The sequence below is a fragment of the Micropterus dolomieu genome, linkage group LG18 (genome assembly GCF_021292245.1).
Source record: "Micropterus dolomieu isolate WLL.071019.BEF.003 ecotype Adirondacks linkage group LG18, ASM2129224v1, whole genome shotgun sequence".
NCBI classification, from domain to species: Eukaryota; Metazoa; Chordata; class Actinopteri; order Centrarchiformes; family Centrarchidae; genus Micropterus; species Micropterus dolomieu.
In genome coordinates, this window is record NC_060167.1 from 26,133,924 (window position 1) to 26,157,114 (window position 23,191).

At 41.5% G+C, this 23,191-nt stretch overlaps 2 protein-coding genes and 2 long non-coding RNA genes across 7 annotated transcripts in view; 1 reads left to right on the forward strand and 3 right to left on the reverse strand.

Annotated features, from left to right (window-relative positions):
• The window catches only part of hipk1b (homeodomain interacting protein kinase 1b), a 16,740-nt gene extending 13,899 nt beyond the window's left edge, over nucleotides 1–2,841 (reverse strand). For all 4 annotated transcript variants that reach the window (XM_046076522.1, XM_046076521.1, XM_046076520.1 and 1 more), the window contains exons 1-2: nucleotides 2,533–2,841; nucleotides 247–977 (exon numbers count right to left, since the gene is read on the reverse strand). In XM_046076522.1, the coding sequence (XP_045932478.1) occupies nucleotides 247–975 (729 nt within the window). In that variant the 5' untranslated portion in view covers nucleotides 976–977; nucleotides 2,533–2,841. The remainder of the gene's footprint in view (nucleotides 1–246; nucleotides 978–2,532) is intronic.
• A 7,495-nt stretch (nucleotides 2,842–10,336) lies between these two features.
• LOC123987278 (calmodulin-binding transcription activator 1-like) overlaps nucleotides 10,337–23,191 on the reverse strand; it is a 49,271-nt gene continuing 36,416 nt past the window's right edge. The window contains exons 11-21 of the mRNA XM_046076009.1: nucleotides 19,240–19,388; nucleotides 18,536–18,720; nucleotides 18,380–18,458; nucleotides 18,019–18,286; nucleotides 16,853–17,385; nucleotides 15,517–15,665; nucleotides 15,177–15,423; nucleotides 14,930–14,998; nucleotides 13,942–14,087; nucleotides 13,792–13,863; nucleotides 10,337–13,011 (exon numbers count right to left, since the gene is read on the reverse strand). Of these exons, the coding sequence (XP_045931965.1) occupies nucleotides 12,936–13,011; nucleotides 13,792–13,863; nucleotides 13,942–14,087; nucleotides 14,930–14,998; nucleotides 15,177–15,423; nucleotides 15,517–15,665; nucleotides 16,853–17,385; nucleotides 18,019–18,286; nucleotides 18,380–18,458; nucleotides 18,536–18,720; nucleotides 19,240–19,388 (1,973 nt within the window). The 3' untranslated portion in view covers nucleotides 10,337–12,935. The remainder of the gene's footprint in view (nucleotides 13,012–13,791; nucleotides 13,864–13,941; nucleotides 14,088–14,929; nucleotides 14,999–15,176; nucleotides 15,424–15,516; nucleotides 15,666–16,852; nucleotides 17,386–18,018; nucleotides 18,287–18,379; nucleotides 18,459–18,535; nucleotides 18,721–19,239; nucleotides 19,389–23,191) is intronic.
• Nucleotides 19,484–22,548, reverse strand: LOC123987281. The gene is made up of 3 exons (XR_006829085.1): nucleotides 21,669–22,548; nucleotides 20,682–20,763; nucleotides 19,484–19,925 (listed from the first exon to the last, which is right to left on the reverse strand). It is a non-coding gene; the product is annotated as an uncharacterized LOC123987281 (long non-coding RNA).
• LOC123987280 lies at nucleotides 21,670–22,958 on the forward strand. Its single transcript, XR_006829084.1, has 2 exons — nucleotides 21,670–21,916; nucleotides 22,021–22,958. It is a non-coding gene; the product is annotated as an uncharacterized LOC123987280 (long non-coding RNA).

The following is a 23,191-nucleotide window of genomic DNA, read 5'->3' on the forward strand; positions in this document are numbered from 1 at the left end:
AGTCCTTAACTAATTTTTTTTTTTATATATTTATATATTTATATATATATATACACACATACACACACACACACATACACACACACACACATATATACACACACACACGTAAAAAAAATACGTTACCATATTTTAATTTACATTTAATTGTATGTTATCAAAATGAAACCAGTGACCAATTAATGCTAATGTAGGTTTATTATCAACGCAAGATACAGAGCTGTCAACAAAATGATGTCTGATTACCTCAATTTGGCCCTGACGAGCATATGAAGGATGGTTTTTCAGGATCTTGATGGCCACAATCTCATTGGTTCCCCTCTTCCAGCACTTAGCCACTTGTCCAAATGTGCCTCTTCCCAAAAACTCCAGCACTTCATAGCTGCAGGACACAGAGCACAGGATCTCGTGCTGCACTAGCTGGTAATCCCCTTCACCATTGGAGCTGCTGCTCTTGGTGGTTGGAGCAGAATGGGGTATCGACTGGCCTGTGCCCCCTCCTCCACCACCAGTACGGGTGGAGTAAGTTGCCGCAGGAGCTGAGAGCTCCTCCAATATTTGGACACTGCCACATCCACTCCCACTGCTTTCATTGGTTTCCTCAATCTTTCTCTTGTGCGCGTGCCTGTGCCCCCTCGTTTCAGAGGACGTCTCGGCATGAGTGTAAGAGGAAGACGCCGCCTGCTCTGTGACACGCCGGCTGGATCCGCGGGGAAGACTGCCAGTGCTATCAGCTGCCCGCACCACCACTTGACCTCTGGAGCCAGGTGCTGCAGAGGGAAAGACCAGGGATGGTGCAAAGGGTGGCACAGCCATGGCTGGGGCAAAGGTGTATGCTGACTGGCCCGCTATGGAGCTGTAAGCTTCAGTGGTGGACACGTCCCAAACATTGCTCTCCACCTTCAGCTTCTTAACCCGGCAAAAGGCACTGGAGGAGATTGAGGGTGGAGAGAAGACCTGCAGCTGAGAGCTCATCGCTGAAAAGAGATTGATGAGAATAAGATAAGAGGTACACAAAAAGAAAAACAAACTAAAATGACCTAAGTAACTTCTTAAAATTATGAATAAACCTCATAATCAGTGTTAATAAAAATTACTATATGCGCTCCATATTAATTGGGTACACTTAGCTCAAACTAATACAGTCTAACAGTCCCATCATTTACATCAATGAGTCAAATATTACAAACGGTTCAATTTAATGCAATACACTCCTCAAACTTCTATGACTCCAAAATGACTAAAGTTGAACACCTGCCTAAACGTTTTAACAAAAACTGAACCTTAAACAAATACTGGATTATGCCAGACAGAACAAGCCATTGTGTGAAAGTCTGATGGGCACAATTTCCGGACTTCTCAAAAGGTAATCAAGAAAATAACCAGTGGATCAACTGTTAAAGAAAATAGTCAGCTGCAGTTAGCCTTAAGATGAACATTTATAAGCTTGTGTAGGTAAGGATGCATTGCAGGCCTGTCGTATTGCACTGCAATATGTTTTGTTATTTCTCCCTCAAACTGGCAACTGAGTGTAAAATACAATAACCTTGACAACAACAAAGGCGTTAAACAACATAAACTTGGAAATGCTTAATAAACCATCAAATCGGGCATACAGATTTACTCTGACAGTACATCGTCAAAATCACGTGTGCAATTTATATTCTATCCTAAACGTCAAGCTGTGACGGTATTATCTGCCCCCCTCCCCCCCATCCCTGAAGGGCTGGACGCAGGCTGCAAATTATCATCAGAAACTGTAAGGCAGCTTGACAGCCTCGTTTTCAGGATTGGGTGACAGAGTTATGAAAAGCTACTGCACATGAAAGTATGTCACATAGCAAGTGCAACAGGCCAGAACAAGATTTCCTAAAGGGGGCAATTAAAATTTATTTCATAACGGCAAAAGCGAAAGGATAAGATGGAAGCACATTCGTTTCGATGTTAGAATCATGCAATCGTATTTCATCTCAGTGTTTCCATGTTCCGCCTCTTTATTTCCAAGAAAGGCGATGTGTGTTTTGGCTGACACCTCGTTTCTGCGTTTGGGTGGGAATATGAATATGGTGAAGTTCTTCGGAAACAGCGCTGATGCTATATTTAAGCAATAAGTCAAGCAGCAGAAAACAAAAACCTTAAACTCTATAAATGAAACCACTGCTAGGACGTCCCTATCAGCCAGTGTGCTCAGGGATCAGTGCCGACAGGGTGAGTTCAGTGCAGCTATGATGGACCACAGTGGGATTCAAGCTGTGATGGATCCAGTTTTCAACTATGACCATATTACATACAGAAAATTATATTAATTATATATTTACACATTAAATCTGTACCCCACTGACACAGACAAACTTTTAGTATCCAATCAACAAGGTAACGTTACTTAACTTGCTAATGCTAACAAGCTAACGGGGTAACTTTGTGAAAATATGGCGTTAAATGTTTAACCTTAGCGGCTTCTCTCACGACATAAAGTAAAGTAAAAGGACAGAAACTGTACCAACAGAAAACACAGAAAGAGTTGTAACATACTGGATTAGATGTTATTACAGCGTCGAAAAAAGGCTTCCTCCAAGGTTTAAATCCCACTGCAGTCTGCTGGACCAGCGTTATCCGATTAGCTTCCGATGCTAGCTAGGCCTGCATTGTTTCTTCAGTCGGTGGAGGAGCAGCTGATGGCGTCACAGGGCCGAATTTCCACAAGAAAAACACCAAGGTCTCATTGTATTATTGAGTTAAATCATCTAGGCTTAACAAATATGTACATTTGTTGATTAAGACATAATAAATCCAATTCTAAAAGCGTCTGTCTTGAAACAGCAAAATCCACTTTTCGCCGGAACAACCACGTCCTTATATCAGCTGCAAAGCTGACGGGATTTCCGGTAACTACCGTAATTACAGTGGATTTGGCATGCGCACACAAAGGAGCGCTACTTTTTTAACACGATTTCTAAATAATGAGGATGTTGTGACGCTAAAATGTAATTCACAACTGCTATACTATGCATTCATTGTCGAAATATGTGGTAGAGTCACATTTGGGATCGTTTTACGCATCAAGGAAAAGGGTAAACAACATTTTTACGGTAAAGGATAATTGACGTGACGTAAGTAGAATATGCCAGTAATTTTCCGGTCAGACTCTTGTCTCACACATCTTGGGACAAACAGAGACTAGCTGAAACGTACAAATAGTGGACAAACCACATATACAGATCGTTCCATCAACTTGCACAAGTCTTTCAGAAAGCACCATAAATCTTACGATTGAGTGAATATGCCAGAAAACACAGTGAAGGACTACTCCCAACATCAGGAGAGGAAACTATCTGCACACTGTGTGTGGATAAACTGATTTTGTTTATTCCTTGTGTAATTAATTGTGCAGATTAAGGCAAACATGAAACAGAGAAAATAATTTTGCAGCACCATCTGCATGGAATCAGCTTCAGAATGAACTACAGTTGAAGGAGTTGGTCTCACTTTATTCTTTTAAAGGCTTTTTAAAGGACCTTGCAGAAAGGCAGTCCATCTGTCGCTGTTTTAAAATTGATTTAGGACCCAGGTTTTTTTTATGATGTCATTGTTGTTTGAATATGATGAGTGAAAGTGTGTCTATATATTTACCTGCACCTGTAGTGTCTCTGTATCTATGTGTAACTGTACTGCTGCCACTTGCCAGGACACTCTTGTAAAAGAGATTTTTAATTTCAAGGAGTTTTTTTTATCCTGGTTAAATAAAGGTTTGAATGAATGAATGAATGAATATAACTTGTGATATAACCTGACTGAAAGATCTAGGGTTATCCCAGGAGCAAATCAACAAAAACGCTCGAATCAGATGGGAAATCTGGAGTCTTTGCTGAATGGACCTAATGATTATTCAGTGGAATACAATATGTCTGATAGCAAATGGGCAGGAGTTTAAAGGATTTATAAAAGACCTTGGGGGAAAACACAGATGTTATATGCATTCAAGAAACATGGCTTAGGTCAACATTAGAGTTTGTAATGAAAGGTCACGATAATATCTACCATGATAGAGGAGAGGGCAGTGGGCAGGATGGATACAATTTGTGAAACACGGAAGTAGAGTTTTTACAATCCTTGTAGAAGGCTTTCATTACAAATTAAAAGGAAAAGTTATTGGCTAATGTAAAGAAAACGGTTGAAATGCAAAAATATTTTATGGAGGAAACTTTGTAATTCAGTTGGAAGAGACAGAAATGGAAAAGATATGGGTAGTGATAAGAAGAATGAATAGGATCAGGATATCCAACCACAGCTAATGGTGAAATTACAGCTGTAACAGACAGTAAATTGTTTGTATCTTCATTTTGCATGTGAGCTTGGGGTTTGAACTTCAACAAATGTTTGTAAGTATTCCATTTACAAAGGCAGAACTTTGAAAAAATTGTGCTCTTAGGAAATCAAAGATGTGTCCACAAGGAGAAGACCAAATGTGTTACGTGAATATAAAATCATCCTGACTGAGACATCTAAAGACATCTTACTACTTTATAATAACATATGGGAGAAGGGAAAGTTGAGCAGAAAAACTTTTTTCTATTTATTGAAGATATCTAGAGGCATTTGTTAGAGCATTTAGAAGAAACATGATAACTGAAGACCCAACCTTCTCATTTGGTTTACTTGGTGCCTGACTTTCCCGCAAGCTATCATAGTGTATAATTAACTTGTCATTATACTTGTTTTTTGTTTGCTGTATCGAGCTCTAAGGACAACCTTAACAAACACCCACCATCACTTCACTGTAAATATTTAACTGTGTAATACAGTGATGAAAGTGGACCTAACAGCGATAGTGTTTCTCAACGTGGGCGTGCCGAGGACAATGGGGGGTGCTGGAAGCAATATTTTGGAAAGGGGGCGCTGAGCTGCTTTTGGGGGGGCGTTTGTTGGTTGGAAATTCTAAGGCGAGTTTACACTTAAGATTCACAACAATACGAGTTTAAACTTTAAACTACTTGCAAAAACTATGGTCCATAGTCCATTTAGTCCAAAAGGCAGGGTACACCCTGGACAGGTCGCCAATCCATCGCAGGGCCACACCAACCACTGGTGTTCACCTAAGGTCAATTTAGGGTCACCAATCAACCTGCATGTCTTTGGATGGTGGGACCTGGAGAGAACCCACGCAGACATGGGGAGAACATGCAAACTCCACACAGAAAGGCCTGGGACGACCAGGGTTCGAACCCACGACCCTGTGAGGCGACAGTGCTAACCACTGTATAACCGCGCCGCCCGGGAAGTCAGAGCATCATCTCTAAAATTTTACCCACATGACCTTTACTGTGTAAACTTTGGAAAATTGACGCTCTCTTGGTGGAAAAGTTTTTATTTCTCTGAGGAATACACCGTGAACGTCTTGTTAATGCAGTGGTTACACATTTATAAGAGGGATATTCCGCTGTCGGACTTACCCTGAAAGCAACTTCGCTGCGACACCAGCGAATGACGTGGACCCACCTCGCGCTGTGAGTCGCAGACAGTTTGTGCCAAAGCGGACAGTTTCAGTAGGCTATAAAATGTAACGTTAAAAACTGAAGCCCTGTCTTGCTCTGTTGGGGGTTGTAAGCGGCACTTTATCAGAGGTGCTGAAGTAGTAAAATATTATAAATTCTCTTTAAATAGACTAATGACGTTAGTCTCCCATTACGCCTTTTTTTCTTTAGACAGAGAACACAGATACATGGGAGATATTCTGAATGTGCAAAAAGTTTTGAACATGAGCAGATAAGTTACAGTGTTTCCCATACGTTCATTTATTTGTGGCAGCCTGCCACAATATCAACGCTGACCGCCACATATTGATTTTCGATCGTATTTGAGCTGCAGGCAGCGCGTATTCGCGCAGCACTTCCTCTCGCTCGTCTCTCTCATCCGTCCTTTGATCTCTCGCTCTCTCTCCCGCGTGAACACAGCTGCACAAATCTGTCCAACACAACGCTGTCAATGTCGGAGACCCAGCTATTAAAACTTATTAGCAAGCATGTAAGGAGCTAATAAGGAGAGCTAAGTTAGTATACAGCTGGGTTTTCGAGGCTAGCGTGCTGTATATAGCTGCGCCACGGTTAGTCATTCTGTGGGATATGATAAGTTATTAACAGATGAGCTAATAAAGTCCAGTCAATAACTGAATTAAAACGGATGAATTTATCATTGAGATGAAAAGGGGCCACAAACACATTTAAATAGGTTACTTCCCCACAAAAGAGGAGGTAAGACTTAATCATGTGTGTTGACTTAGCAATGATGATATTAAATAAGTTGATCTACAGGAGAAAATTATTTAAAAGCAATAAGAATGTCTGAGAGCCTCACTACATCATATTCTATTATAATTATATATTTTGAATTGTTATCTGCCACTTAAATTTTTAGACATTTCCACCATATATTGGTGCAAAAAAGGCAGAAATTGGAGGAGAAATGTTCACCAGAATGCAGGATAAGTGTTTAATGCTCAAAATCTTCTGCCCCATCAAAGAAAACAGTAGCTGGTTTCACACACAGTTTCTGGGAGGAACATTCACTTATTAGTTAAATATAATTACTTTTCACATGGCTTTTTTTGTTACCTTTTCCATGTTTTTAATATCAATAGTAACACTAAAAAAAATCAACAATATTCAGGGCAAATAGCAAACTTCTTTTTTCATTGGGGGCGGTAAGTGACCTGGATAATGGATAGGGGGGCGCTGGCCCAAAAAAGGTTGAGTACCACTTGCGTAGAACAAAAGGACATCTGTTACAATGCCGGGACACAGAAAATGAGACTTATATCCATGAATGTACAGGTGCTGGTCATATAATTAGAATATCATCAAAAAGTTGATTTATTTCAGTAATTCCATTCAAAAAGTGAAACTTGGATACTATATTCATTAATTACACACAGACCGATCTATTTCAAATGTTTATTTCATTTAATTGTGATGATTAAAACTGAAATAATGAAAATCCTAAATTCAGTATCTCCGAAAATTAGAATATTACTTAAGACCAATACAAAAAAGGATTTTTAGAAATGTTGGCCAAGTGAAAAGTATGAACATGAAAAGTATGAGCATGTACAGCACTCAATACTTAGTTGGGGCTCCTTTTGCCTGAATTACTGCAGCAATGCAGCGTGGCATGGAGTCGATCAGTCTGTGGCACTGCTCAGGTGTTATGAGAGCCCAGGTTGCTCTGATAGTGGCCTTCAGCTCTTCCGCATTGTTGGGTCTGGCGTATCGCATCTTCCTTTTCACAATACCCAATAGATTTTCTATAGGGTTAGGGTCAGGCGAGTTTGCTGGCCAATTAAGAACAGGGATACCATGGTCCTTAAACCAGGTACTGGTAGCTTTGGCACTGTGTGCAGGTGCCAAGTCCTGTTGGAAAATGTGCATCTCCATGAAGTTGGTCAGCAGCGTCTGTGCGTGGTGGTTCTTGAAGCACTGACTCCAGCTGCAGTCCACTCTTTGTGAATCTCCCCCACATTTTTGAATGGGTTTTGTTTCACAATCCTCTCTAGGGTGCGGTTATCCCTATTGCTTGTACACTTTTTTCTACCACATCTTTTCCTTCCCTTTGCCTCTCTATTAATGTGCTTGGACACAGAGCGCTGTGAACAGCCAGCCTCTTTAGCAATGACCTTTTGTGTCTTGCCCTCCTTGTGCAAGGTGTCAATGGTCGTCTTTTGGACAGCTGTCAAGTCAGCAGTCTTCCCCATGATTGTGTAGCCTACAGAACTAGACTGAAAGACCATTTAAAGGCCTTTGCAGGTGTTTTGAGTTAATTAGCCGATTAGAGTGTGGCACCAGGTGTCTTCAATATTGAACCTTTTCAAAATATTCAAATTTTCTGAGTGAATGTACACATTATACAAGTTTCACTTTTTGAATTGAATAACTGATATAAACCAACTTTTCGATGATATTCTAATTATATGACCAGCACCTGTATTGCCCCAGTGCATGCTGCATGCATGGTGCATTCAGGTTGAGCACAGTCTTATTCATTGTCCACAAACTTTTCAAGCTGTTTTACAAAAGTGTTACTGTATAAATACTTTAGTTTGAGTCCAAATTGACAAAACATTCCAAACTACTACTAATGCTTCTCCACTTTAAGCATCTCATCCAGTTTTACTTTGATTTTTGCATCAAAACCTTAATGATAAAAATGATGAAAAATGTCAACTAGTCCTGAAAGTAGGAACTTTAATGCAGGAATATTAGGCGTTTGAAAAGGTACAAGCTAGTGTACACAACAATAGACCCTATAAAAGTACACATAACATGAGAAATATGTTTTTTAAAAATGTATTTGTATGTTTTGGAGGCATACGTTTGTATGATTACCCCCTGCAGCATGTAGTCTGCAGTTCAGCAAGGCATATTAGGTACAACCTTGTCTTTAAGAATATTGCAACCTTGGCAGAAATAAATATCAGGCAAAAGTTAAAGTGCAAATTTTCTTTTTATTCTGATTTCATTTTACAGCAGAAATTATGTAAAGCATTCAGAAGACATTTTCCACATATAAGGGCAATATTCAAAACACTTTGCATGGCCTCAGCAACAAAATATTCTTTTAAAAACATCAACAATTTAGTGATGTCTGTGCATGCACGTTTGTAAAACAAAGTAAAAACTAGGCTACAAAAAAAAGAGGAATGAAAGACTGAGATAGGCATGGAGAACACAACAGCAGGCAAGGTGAGAATACAGCAGGAAATGAGAGAGAGAGAGAGAGAGAGAGAGAGAGAGAGAGAGAGAGGGAAGACGGCGTGAAAGAAGAGGAAGGCAAGAAGAGGTCTAGCCATAGATTATCTATAAGGGTCTACCATTCTAGCATGCAATGTGGTGTTTGGCCACGCCCCCTCTCAAAACAAGGCCTGAAAGGTAATACCACTAATTTCTAGGCGGACTTATGAGAACAGAGGCCATCTCTGCGTATGTCTACCAGCTGTCTACTATGGCAATAATTCTTTTTTTTTTTTTTTTTTTACTTTTTCTACTCTACATACTCTTTTTACAGTCACCATCCTCTCCCAAAACATTTTGATGTATTTTCTGCAATCTGTGTGTCTAGTTTTGTGTGTGTGTGTTTACTGTGTGTGTTGACAAGCCCAAGCATGTGAATGCTGGAGTTGTGTCTGTCTGTGTGTGTGTATACAATAGATATAAAGGAGTCCAAAGCAGAGTTCTTTGTGACTTTAGTTGTGCTGATGTGAGAGGAGGGGGCAGTTTTAGAGGAGGTTCAAGTGATACCGTAGCATGAATGCTCCTGACAGCACTGTCCTGACCATGGCTGTCTGTCAGTATGATGAAAATTCAGAAAACATGTGAAACACACATAATAGAGATCTTCCAATTGTCAATCTTTCACTATATTATCTCTTGCAACATTTTTTTTAAATTAAGAAAATTGAGGTGACACGTGGCCGTTAACCTATTTTTGCATTATTTAACAATTGTTTGTATTAAGAATCTTGTGCGTTTAAGACAAGAGCAAGTGTACAAATAGAGATATCACTTCTTACTTGGTTTGAATTTAGTTTATATTCAAACAAAATCCTATAAAATCCGGGATTTGGAGATTTTTTTTCCTTGTAGAAAAAGTGACCCAAACACAGCTTGGGTGAAGCATACGGTTCACATTTTCTTCTTCACAAAATGAGACGTCATCAAAAACGTGATTTGATGATTCATAGATACTGATTAGTGAATGAACAACTGGAGTATCCCTAGCATACACAAATATGTACACATACGTATGCACACACAAATGTACACAGTCACCAGTAGTGTTACAACTCTGTGTCAGCGTTCGTTACACTCCACATACCATCTCCCTGTTCTTCAACCCTGAGTAAAATCTTAGGGAGAGATTTAATTGTTCCCAAAGACATAAGCACAGAGAGAAAGTGTGTGGTTTTATTTTGTGTGTGTGTGTGTGTGTGTGTGTCTGAATGTGTACATTTGTGTATGATTATGTATGTGTGCGCTTACGTGTGTGTGTGTGTGTGTGTGTGTGTGTGTGTGGAGAGGGTGAGTGGAAAAGAAAGACAAAGAAAGAAAGTGTGTATGACAGCTATTTTGTCCTCTGGAAAACTGCTGGGTTACGCTTTCGTTTACATGCCGCAAGAACATATTTTGAGGAAAGACAGACATTGTGAGTCCATGCAAGAAAACACATCTTCATCCCAGCAGCGCCACATGCCACTGGGACGCTGAATAGACTCGTGACAGTGTCTTCCATACACAGAGGCTGAGTTCTACGGTTTTCTTGTTCTAATACTGCACAACTGACACACAAGTGGGGCATAAAGTGATACTGTAATTAGTGGTTTGTCTTGTAAAGCAACACACAGGCATCAATCAGGCCATGAGCATTCATTCATTCCACTGACAAATTAGAGCTTCAAACTTAGACTCGGATCAAGTTTAACACTGTCAAGTTCATTTTCAACACACAATTTAGGAAAATAAACAGGTAACTGGCAACCTTTTGGAGGACATACAATAGATATTTCCTGATATTAGCTTGCACTTTTCTGTTATTGAGCAGGCACTTTCTAAACAGAGCTTTCCAGAAGTCTAAAGTACACGTCGTACAATAATGGCAGTGACAATGAAGAGAAAAGAAAAATCAAATGATATGTAAAAAAGTTTTGACTGGAGGCCAGGCTGGATCCGCTGTAGGTGTGATTAATGCTCTTAATAAAAGCTAGTACGTTGCTGAAGCACAACCACATTGTAAAGAATGTAGCGCCCTCTTCCCTTTTTTTTTGGATCATCATTCATTGCATTCATATTAAAACAACCGTCGTCTTCATCTCTATTAGTATAATTTTCATACTTGCATCATCACCATCACCATCTACACGTAAGTCAGCCGTAGACAAACTGCAGAACTTGTCGGAGGTCTACGGGTTGAGCTAGAGCTAGATCTCTTCTACTGTTTATTGTCTGTGTGTGTTGCCGCGGTGGATCTTACTGATATCTTTTGGGCGTTGGTTTCCCCAACGTAACATATTGTTAGGCAAAATAGCATTCATAATAATTGGCACTACTGGCAAAAGGGTTTAATTTTTGCTAGCCAAGAAACAAAAGCACAAAGTGTAAATGTTTTGTCTGAAAGATCATTGTTTCAGCTAACTTTGTTTTCCCACTTATAATTCTAACATTAGATTTTTCAGTTGCATGCTTTAACAAAATGTTCTTTTCAGTAACACTTATACTGGATACTCTTAAAGTGAAGCAGTTAAAATCCTCTCATAGTCCATAGCCACTAACGTGTTCTTTTTGCTGTTTCTTTGTCTTAAATCTCATGCACAATACTCCGTTTGTAATATCTACATTATTTACAAGCAATACAGCCATCCTGTGTACCCAGGTCTCTGTCTTAAGTTCTCATTATGGGAGTAAAATAATTTATAATCTTAAATACAGTCCTCTTATGAAAAAGTTTCAGGGTCCTCGTATCCCCTTACCTCGTCAGTTTATATACAGGAATATGCAATAGTCCAAAATATGGATTTGATCGCCCATACGGGCTAATATGGGGACCAATGCCCTGTTATAGGGGCAGGTATAGGACCCATGTCCTGTACAGAGCACGCATAGAGACCTCTCAGAGTCAAGAAGAAGTCAAGGCAATGGTATGTGACTCTCTCCTCAAAACCACAGTTAGGATTTAGAGGTTCACGCAAAGAACAAACTAACAGAGACATTTAACCATTGGAACATGTCATATTTTACCACACAAGGGGGGAAAACCAGTCTCAAGCTAAACCACTCTTGAGCCAATTAAATAAATAATTAGACCCCTGAATAAATAAAGTTTTAAAAAAAAGCACCCAAAATAAGTCATTTGTCCTTACACAGTTCACATTACACAGGGCAAGGATAAGTTGATGAGGACGCAAGTGAGACACAACTACACATAGAAATACAAAAGAAACAACACTAAAGCAGTTTGGCAAGCATGCAGGAGCTCGTGGCTCAAACACATGCATTGAATTGAACAAACACGGACACACCACGTCAGGCGAGCAAAGTGCTGCCTCTGAGAACGACTCCATACAAAGTCCATGTAACAAATTAAGACATCGTTATTCAGACCCCCACCATTATCTAACAATGCCCCTCTTACATTCAAGTGCAGTTCCTCCCCTTTTGATTGGGTGACTGATTAATAGGTTTGTAAGCCTGTGAGTCAGAGTGGTTGGTGGGATTGTGATATACTGATTCAGCTGAATGATTTGCCACTATAGCTCTTCGGGATGATGGAGAGGAGGAATAAGCGAAGAAACCTTGCATGCAAATGCAACATAGAAGTGAGTTTTTTGGTTTATGTTTTCTTATTCTTTCATGGATCACTGTTTGGATACAAAACGCAAAAGGTTTTGTATGTTTTTCCGCTTGTAAAAGTAGCCTTTATCTAGAGCCAGCTGTTCATCACCGGAGCCTTTCAGTGCATCCAGTCGCTGCCATGAACGGCAGGATGTTGGCATCAGGCGCTTCCTTCGCGTCCTCCCGTCTGACTCGTCGACTTGCTTTTGCAAAGAAACATACCCATGAAGAGTGCAAAGAATGCCATGAGGTTAATGTGATGGCCTCCCAGTGAAACTGTGGAGGAGGATCAGTGCTGTGGGCAGAGCCAGGTCCCTGGGCTCTACCCAGCAGTCTGTCTGTCTGAGCTGCCATGATGGACACCTATCCTGTCCTCAGTCTGTCTGGGAAGAGTTTTTTTTCCCTCTTAAGAGAAGAGGGGAGAAAGGGTGAGAGATAAGGAGGGAGGAGAGGAAAGAAAAAGGCAAGATAAGGGTTTGGGGAATGGAAAAGGGAAGTAGCTTTTGGGAGGATGAAAGAAAAGAATAAGGAGAAGATGGGAGGGGAGGGTTTATAGATTGCTCACAGGCTGAGGGGGCTGTGTGTGGGGCCTGGCGGTGGGCTCTCAGGACCCCTGGCCTTTCTCTGCTCTCTGGCCCTGGGAGAAAAATAAACACACATTAGAGGCAAACTCAGAGAGGGTGTTTTATTTTTGTGCGTTGACAGTGCATGTCTGTGTTTTTTTATATCCAAAGGCCATACTGAGCAACAGGAAAGTTATTCAACAAACCCCCTGTAATTACCGAAACACACGTGTGCGCACACACACACACACACACACACACACACACACACACACACACACACACACACACACACACACACACACACACACACACTTTCTCTCTCAACCTGTTAACTTCCCCACCCTTCAAGGCACAAAAAAAGAGACTGGCAGGCCAAGCAAGACACTTAAAGTCCCCTAGTGATGTCAGTCAGAACATGCCCCCAAGAAGACCATAAGCACGATTCGCTCCTCTATCTATCAGTCAATCATGCAGGAGCACCGACATCATTCAGCAGTCCTTGAAGAGATAGAGAGAGAGAGAGAGAGACAGGGAGGGAGAAAGAGAGAGAGAGCGAGCAAGAGGGAAGGATCATAATCCAGGATCTCCCCTCCCCCTCCCTCCGCTGACATGCAAACAGGCATCAGCCACCAGGAGAGAGGGAGAGACAGAAGAGAGATTGAAGACTCACCCGTTTCAGAGGCCTATGGTCCATCAAGGGGCTTCGCAGGAACAGTAAAACAACACCAACTATTAGCACCAATGTAGTGAGCGCACGTGTGTGTGTGTGTGTGTGTGTGGGTAATGTGTATGGTTGTGTGTCTTTGGATGTGTGTGCAGTTTAAGGGTGTATGAAGAGTTGTACTCCTCACCTGTGGCGGCATCGGAGCAGGAACCTCAGGATCTTGCGAGCAGCCTGGTTTTGTTTTTTCGTTAGGAGGCTGCTGTATGCGAAGACACAGGAGTAAGAAAAACCTTCTACATAATTATACCCTTTGTGTGTGTGTGAGAGAGTGAAGTACCTGAGGGAGTGTCTATAGGAGCGGTAGTATTGCTGGATGAGGACCGCTGCTCTACGACTTTGTTGGAACTTCCTCTGCTCATGGAAACTCCGGAAACGACTCTGGATCAGGATGGCTGCCAGGGTCATCCTCTTATAAAGTGCATACTGAGAGAGAAGATAGCAGCGTGTCGTAAACGCTTCCATTACGAGACATGTACCTTTGTAATGTTGAGTCCTGAACACACGGGTATCAGAATTTTGTTTCCAGATTGGTGCAACAGATAAAAGCAAAATCACGAGAAAAAATGCAGTGACTTCAAATGAGTAAACTCAATGTGTAAATATTTGAGCTTATCTCAAGTGAATGTACAGTGCATTAATGTGAATATACAGTCCTAGCCTAAACCAGATATGTGCGTGTCCTTTCAAAGCATGTTTGTAACATTTTTTTTTGTGCAAAAATCATCATGTTCTCAAGTGCTCAACATCTGCCAAAATAGCTTGTGCAAGTTGTGAAAGCACATTTTAAAAGCGACACCAAGTTTTGCGGTTATGAATGTTTCCCTCTGCAATCTCAAATCATGACCCACAGACGATGCCAGCGTACGAGCTTGTACGCTTAATGGTTTTGTTCATAAATGTCCACAATAGATCATGTTAAGCTGTCTGAAGAGAGTGTGATAAAACGCTCTACAATAAACAGATTTCATGATGTGAACGACTTTGAAGCTTCCGACTTCAATATGTCTTTGCGAATGACATGATTAAGCCGTATGGCTTAATTATAGATTAGTACATTAGAGCCATTACAAAGTTAAAAATGTCAATGCTATTAAAGGAAAGAGCAGTAACACAGGATGTAGACAAGCTGCACTTACAGTTTCATTTTACTAAAATCAACTGCTAATTCACAACATTGCTCATCTATTAATGCTTTTATTTCTGGATATCTAATTCAGTACTTAACTGTGGTAGTGAGTTGATACTAGCTGTGTGTTAACTCTTACCTGCTTGTATCTCTTATAGCAGCGCTGAATCACTGCTGCAATCTCTTTGCGTTGTTCCTGAATGGGACCCTGAGGAGAGTGACATTAAGAGTTTGTATAAACAACATACTGTTAAACTGTTCATGGTCTTCTTGGGCAGGTTATTGTGATTTATGATAGAGAGAACTAAAGAGGAAGATAATTTGAACAAATGGTCTTCAGATTATTTCACAACCTCTGGGGCAAACTTGTATGACCATGTATATACCTTGTGTTTTCTAAGGGAGTGCACAGCATGCCTGATGGTCTCATACAGCTCTCCCTGTTCTGCCTCAGTCATGGCTAGACAGGACGGGTCCAGTTTCAGCCTCTCCTCTTTCATAGCTGCACAGAGGAAGGAGGTCCAGTCAAAGGGGGAGGATGGGGCTTGCTTAGCCTGAGGACTATGCTGATCCTCAGGCCCTGAGAGAGAGTTTGGTTTGGGGCTAGGAGTCTGGGGCTTGAAGTTCAGAAACCTGGAGAAAAGTAGAGAGCAAAGTTTTATAGTGAGAAAGATTTACACTATTGGCTCAGTTAGGGGAAGTCAATTCAGAAATTCTTTGACTCACCTCTCCACCTCACTGAGGTAACCAGACAGTAATCTGACATCACTGCTGATCCCTACGTTCCTGGACTCTGTTTCAGTCTCCATAGCCTCCTGCTTAAGCCTACCAGTTGAAGCCTCCATGATGTGATCAGCTAACATTGTTATGTCCATCTGCAAGACACACAGAGCAGGTGTTACTTACATATTTTTACACCTGGTTTTTTAAAAGTGATCTTTTTAGCATTTATTTTTATACCTAACACTCAACTCTACTAGGCACTTAATGGTTTAAGGGGATGACTGCTTATAGGAGGGCAAGTGAAAAATTAATGTTTGTTTTAATTTCCTACTTTATGTCCACACATTATCACGTTATCGGTGGTTTACCCTGAATGCTCACATTAAATGTGTTTAGCTCATACAAAACATACAACAATTTGACCGGAGTCCTTACCAAAACAACAACATTTGATCATGTAATACATCTTCTATCCTCTCTTCATGAGCCCTCTCGTCATGCTAGATGTGACTTTGGGGAACTTCTAACAGTTAGATGGGCCTCCTTTTTTTGGGATTTCATTGCATCATGATGTATACAACCACATGTCTTCCAGTGGTGGCTAATTATATTTCCTAGTGGAAAAAACTGAAGGCATCAGAGCTTTTATTACTGCAACCCCTTTCTTTGAAACATATTTATGGTAGTGAGTAGATAGATAAACGCTCAATTTTCTAAATCTAAATTAAAAACCTTTGTATCTTTATCATTTGGCCAAGCTCAATGTTGCACACTTACAATTAATCAATCTATTCCTTTAATGCAAGGTTTAACCCCTTCCTACTAGGTTCTTGTGAGAATTTAGCATGTGTGCCATGTGTGCACTTACTTGTAAGTGCACTTGATCATTCACATTGGTGTTTTTAGTCTGCCTATGTGGGAGTAACAGAATGGTGAAGATAGCACTGATGCCCCTGCAGCAGGTGCCTTATAACAACAAATTCAGATATAATCAACATGTGATGTAAAAACCCAATCTTCACCCATTATCTGTTTTACTGTTTATGTTAAATGTGTTATCAAAATTTAATCTTACCCCTCTTTGGCCCTTCCCAAGGTTTTGCAAAACATTTTATAACCTAATGATGTTGTCATGGGAGTTTTCCCTCATTCACACCGAGGGTTAACATTTGTGGAGAGTCGTTTTCATAGATTTTTAATGTATTGTTTCATGTATTTTATCACAAACATGGCATGTGCACACAAACTGTATACATTTTCCATCACATACAGTACAAAAAGTTCAGTTTTTGGTTAAGGAACAAGATCAGAACTGCCCCTAACAATCTGTTCCCCCTACCTGCAAGTCCTCTGTGTTATCCTGATAGGTCAGCAGCTCTGTCTCCTCTCCCCTGTCAGACAGCACTCTTTGGCGCAGGTGAATGGCCAGTCGTTCTTTTCCAAGAATCCGCCTGGCTAGGCTACGCTGCCCCAGAGTCTGTCTCAAACTCCACCTGGTGCCCCCTCCAGACCCCCCTATCCTGGCCTGCAGGTGGGAGAATGGAGCGCTGGGGAGCTGAGGCCGGTTAGGGCTGGAGCTGGCAAGAGGTGCGTTCTGACAGCTGAGGTTGGAGGGTTGAGTTTGTAGGGTGTTGGGGAGGAGAGAGCGCTGAGGGTTAGGACTGGGGGACGAGTTGACAAAGGAGTTGAGGGTGTTGGTGCCAGGGGTTGAGTTAGCTAGCTGTTGCTGTGTGTCTGGGTTGGGTTTGAGTCTCTTGGCTGGAGGTGGGCCTCCCTGTTCTCCCTGGGTTCCCTGTTGGACTCTGTGTCCTGTTTGGCTCCAGCTCGGGTTCTGGTTGTCTGGCTGGGTCTCTGCTCTGGCTCTTCTCAGCTCTGGGGAAACAGAGATAGTGAAAAATAAGAGCAAGTGACAACATCAATTCCTACCAAAGTGAATATGCTAAATTATTAAACGGTCAATTTACTCCAAACACAAAAAATCATATTTCCCACTTATACCCTAAAATATCTAGCAATAGGGATACTGTTCGTTTTCAGACTATCCACAGAGACACAGCTAACCTGGCTATGACCGAAGGTAAAAAAAATCCGCCTACTATCACTTCTAGAGCTCACAATTTAACACTTTATTTCTTGTTTGTTTCATCTGTACAAAATCCGTAAAACGTAAAAGCATCAATTTGTTGTTTTACGAGGGTTATTTGTCAGATGATTTCTTGGCTGGGAGCAATTTCCAGGCAACCAGCTGAGACTCCAGGAAGTTTCATCCAGCATTTGGATTTTGTTACCTTAGTTTGGACAAAGTCAGACTAGCTGTCCAGTCTTTATGCTAAGATAAGCTAATTGGCTTTCTAAAGTGGATATTTTAAAACAATAAAACTAAAACCACCTGCCAGACTATACGCTACGAATTCTTAGTGGGAAACACTTTTTGGGGGAACTGACCCTTCTACTACCACAAATTCTTCACTGATTGGGATAAACCAAAATAGCAGGCTTTCCCACCTGAGTTAGAGTTTGGTGTAGGGCTGTTGCTTATTCCACTGGTCTGTGACTCTCCTCTCCACCTGTCCATCCAAGTGTCAGCAGGCTGGCCCTGAGCTTGAGGAGTCTGTTGCAGCTGCTCTAAGAGCTCAGCCAATCTAGTGTGGCCCCGGGATCGGGCGATGTTGAGCGGCAAGCGTCCCAGCGAATCAGGAATAGCCAGAGCTCTTGGGTCCCACTGGTAAAGCACCAATGCTGCCTCAGTATGGCCCAGAGCACATGCCCACATCTGAGGAGGCCAAAGGAAAATGCAGATCACACACAGACATGGAAAGAAAGCCACATACACTCAAAACACCATTCAAAAATATTGATCACTCACCAGTGGAGTGCAGGAGAAGTGGTCTACGTTGAGTGGATCTACCTCTAGTTCGAGGTCAATACTGTCGGCATGCTTTGTGCTGCAGAAACAACATAAGTGAAATTAACTGGCACAGTCTGTGTTCACAACTGTGTGTCATGTTGGTGTGTTACTCACCGCCAGCGAATAAGTGTCTGAATGAGCCCTGCATAGCCCTGAGCTGCAGCCAGATGCAGTAAGGTCATTCCTCTGGAGTTCTTACTGTGGACAAGCTGATTAGATGAAGCCCAGCATGGCTGAGACATCATCTTCTCACACACCACCACCACACGGCCCTCGAATGAACCCTGATCGGTAGAAATCTGGGAAATGGGAGAGAAAAAGGGCATGGTGAATCTTAAGAGTTTCCAGGAGTTTAATATACAGCATGTGTCTGTCAAACATGTTTTTCAAGGTGTCACAAGGGTTTGTTTTACAGAGAAAGAGTCTACTGTTAGACAAATTGCAGAGCCTCTGACTCCTTGAGAGCTAGAGGGTCTGTAACATGCTTAGACTGTTATAAAGTCATAGATTTAACACTTTCGGCGGGGTGACCTAATACCTGAATGACTTTTGCAATACAATAAAATTGCATCACATGCCATTCAGCTTTGATTAAGATTATATCAGAAAATACCACAGAGTAGATTCAACACCTCATATTTCTGTCTGAGTTCCAAAAATTGTGGGCTTACTGTAGGAGCTGAAGACTTGATTTAATTTTATGACTAAAGCAATTTCTGTTTTGAGTATGTCGTGAACCTGTGCTGCTCACTTGATACTGTTTCAGATTATAAAGCTGAAAATGTGACCCAAACTACATCACTTCTTCCTGCCCTTACTTGAGACTGCTGATCGGTGGCTCCTCCTCCTTCCACTCCACCGCCCTTGGTTGCCATGGTTTCTGAGCTGGGGTTCTGATTGGTTATCTCAGCCATCCTCTGTTCCATCTGCTCCAGACGCTCCAAGATGGACATCCTGAACTGGGTATCTACAGCAATAAAGGTGAGACACGCAGAGCCGTAAGCGTCGGCTAGTTGTTTGTTGCATTTAAGGAAATCAATATTGTGTTTTAGTAAATCCTACTTAGAGAGGCTTAGAGAGAGAAGCTCTTCTTTGTGGGGCTCAATACTGGAGAATAAATCCTGACTGAAATCCAATAATTCCCAACAATGGGAAGTTGGGAACCAAGTAAAGTATGTGTGTTTGTGAGTGAGAAAGAGTATACATCTCACAACAAATGTCAGTTTTGTGTGTCTGTGTCATGGCTATAGTGGGAATGTGACCCTTTGTTTCAGTGCCGCTGCAGTTTTGCTGCAGTGCACATTATGTCATCCCACCTGCTGCTCTCTCACTCAGTCTGTCTATTTTTCTCTCATCTCATTTCGCTCCTATTTTTCCTTGTGCTGGCTGGCAGCCTCACACACTGAGCTGGAAAGGTGGAGCCATGACAGTGACAGAAAGGCTCAGGCTCCTCCCTCCCCTGCTCCACCAATCAGAAGAGGAGCGGAGTTTTCTGGAAATACAGCTTTGTTGGATACAGAGCAAAACACTCCATTGTGTCATCTGCCAAATACATAAGAAGTAGCTGTCTTCACCCATCATAACTGCATACACACACTCACACACACACACACACACACACACACAGATACAAATACAGATGCATAAAGACACACAGAGAAGGAAAAGCATATATTTCTGGCCACATAACAATCATGTAGTGTCATGCAACATTTTAACAACAGAAAAGGATGACTGAGAAGACTGCAGGGATTGACATCTGCTGTGAGGATATTTTTTTGTGCTGAATTGTAATAACTTAATTAACTGATACATTAAAATATAATTATAAAGCTGACAAATATTAATTTCAATTAGGTAATTAAATAGGGATGAAATGGTCCTTCATTTATCTGCCTGTACTGCCTGTACATGCTACTTGAGTCTAGATGCTGCAAGACTCATGTTATGAAGGATAAAGAGAAATACAAGAACATTGGCAACTCCTCCTTTAAAAGTAATTTTAGGAATTAATTATAAAAATAATGAGTGTAGTCACCATGTCAAAGCATGCAATTATATCTTTAATAACCACATAATTTAAATGCAAATTTAATACATTATTTTATATTACCATTAAAATACTGCACACATATTCTGCTGGCACACGCTTCTATAAAAGCCTCACAGGATTACAGATGACTTATTGTCCTGCTCCTGAATGAAAATTCAGCTGCTTTTCAAAGTTTGTTTACTACCCGGTACCTGTGGATTTACTGACCAGCTTTGGACTCTGACACCTTTTCTTGCTTTGTCTGCATGGATTCTTCTCCAATAAATGAGGCTTTGCACAGGTTCTCATCCTGACCAACCACAACACAGTTTGAAGTGACATCACCAAACTCTGATAACACAAATTCTGCAAAACCCAGTTTCTTTAAAAAGCAGACCAGTGGGACAAACTTCTGTTTGTAAAGATAACAATAATTAATGGTCTTACACTACATTTAATTTAAATCAAATCAATGTCCAGGTTTTAAATTTCTCTATTTCACAGCTTTTCATCATTTGTTACATGCACATCAGCAATTCTCCATGTATTCAAATTCATTTGAAATTAGTTTGACTCACTGATCCTGTTCTTCAATCAAGTTAAATGAAACATGATTCATTAGACAAACAGGCTTTTGGCTCATATGGAGAAACGTTCACCGGTAAACATGAACATCTCATCTACAGCACAGAGTGTGTAGTTATGTGTTCAAACTTTGGGTGATCAACAACATGCCCACATGTGCCTACAGGCTTGGTATTATCTGGGTCTCTGCAGGAGCCACATTAGCCTCTCTTCGTGTGTTGTTATGGAGCTCAGAGGCGCTGTCCACTACTGGTGGTGCTGAAGCGGAACAGATCAACCAACAAGGCTAAAAGAAATCGAGCAGGCTCTCGCGTGCCTTTCAGTTCGAACATCTATCGTGCAAACAACGCGAGGACTTGTGGCATTTTGTCCCTCTCTTTGTCTGCAATCGACAGACGCTGGCACCACATGTAGCCTACTCCAAATATTGTGACTGAAACGTGAAATAAAAAAGTATTTTAAGGCTTTATAGTGATGACATCGGGATTTAGACAACAGGCACATGTATGTCTGTCTACAGCAGCACGGCAAAAAAAAACAAAAAAACCCCAGCTACAAACAACACAGACCTGAACGACAACGAATGCGTTTTAAAGTTATCATCAGTTTAAAATCAAACAAGCTACGAACCCAAACTGCGAGTCGCTCTATCTGCTGCTCTCTGTGTTCCCGCGTCTGCTCAACCCCGTTAGTTTGAAGTGTGCGACTCACACATTGCTAGTCCGACCGAGCAAAACACAACTAAGTGCAGAGGGAGAGAGAGAGGCAGAGAGAGGGGGAGAGAGAGCACCAGTCTCCACGTTGTGTCTGGCAGCAGACACGCTTCAAATCAAATCGGCCCGCCAGACTCGGAGCTGCAGGAGGCTCGGTCGTCATCGGTACAACAATAGACTGCACACAAACTAAACTGGGACAATGACATGTGACACAGACGTGTGCTGGCGCATATTTGCTTAAAATGATCTGTCTATTTTTTTCACAGGCAGTGAGTCTTTGATGTAGGATTTGAGGCCAAACAAAGGACCTGAGCGAAAATAACCAGAGCGCATATCCAGCTCTCGGCATCATCGTTGAAAGTCAAAGGCAGAGTCTATATACAGCGTCTCCGAGGCTGCACAGCACAGTGCCAGCGGTGCCCAACATTTTTGACTCTAAAGTGGACCGCGATTGTGCCTTGATGTCCTTCACTCCAGCAAACAGCCAGCCTGCTGTGACTGTAGAGCCGCATTGCCGCATTGCGCAACGCAGAGACGGGGGCGAACTCAGTGTAACCGAGGACATGCCTCGCCGAGGAGACCCGTGTGTTTCCGAGCTTCAGTTGCATCAGGAGATATATTTGCACAGAGAAGCTAACTCCCCCCACCCGGGCTGTGCAGATATTTGCAACCAATCCCCCAGCGGTGACTCAAAGAACATTTAATTGTCCTCCAACATCTCACAGTATGTTTTAATTTGATTCTGTATCATTGGAATCTCACAAGAACAACATCAGCGCCAACAAAATGATGATTTTGAGAGATTAAATAGATTCTTCTCCAACATGCAAAGACTCACAGTGGGCTCCATATTAATAGATTAATAAATTAGACAAAGCCTAAAGCCTTTATGAATGGGGACTGTGAAGATTAAAAGTACAGCTATATAGGCTACACTCACGCCTTTCACAGAACAGGTGTCAAAACTGTGTAGGTTCCTAGATTCCTTCTTGCATTAATCTGCAAGCAGGGTGTCAATAGAAAAAACAGCTGCACCCAGGCACAGAAGAACACAATTCAGCCAGATAGCTCGTCGACCATACTGGTCAGTACATCTATGCCTGTAGACAGAGCACAATGACACCCACCCACACACACACACACACACACACAAACACACACACACAAACACACCCCCACACACACACACACACACAAACACACACACACACACACACACACACACCAACAGGTTTTCTCACAGCTGATCAAAAGTGACAGAGGGCTAGGTGTAAAAGGCCACAAAAACAGCAAGAAGGAATAAGAAAAGGATATATAATGTATGATAATGTGGGGAGTAAAAATACAACAGTCAAATGCTTGACCTTAATGTTAAAAGAAATAAATATCATAACATTTGCTTTCTTGCTATGCTGTATTTGTTATTGACACATGCAA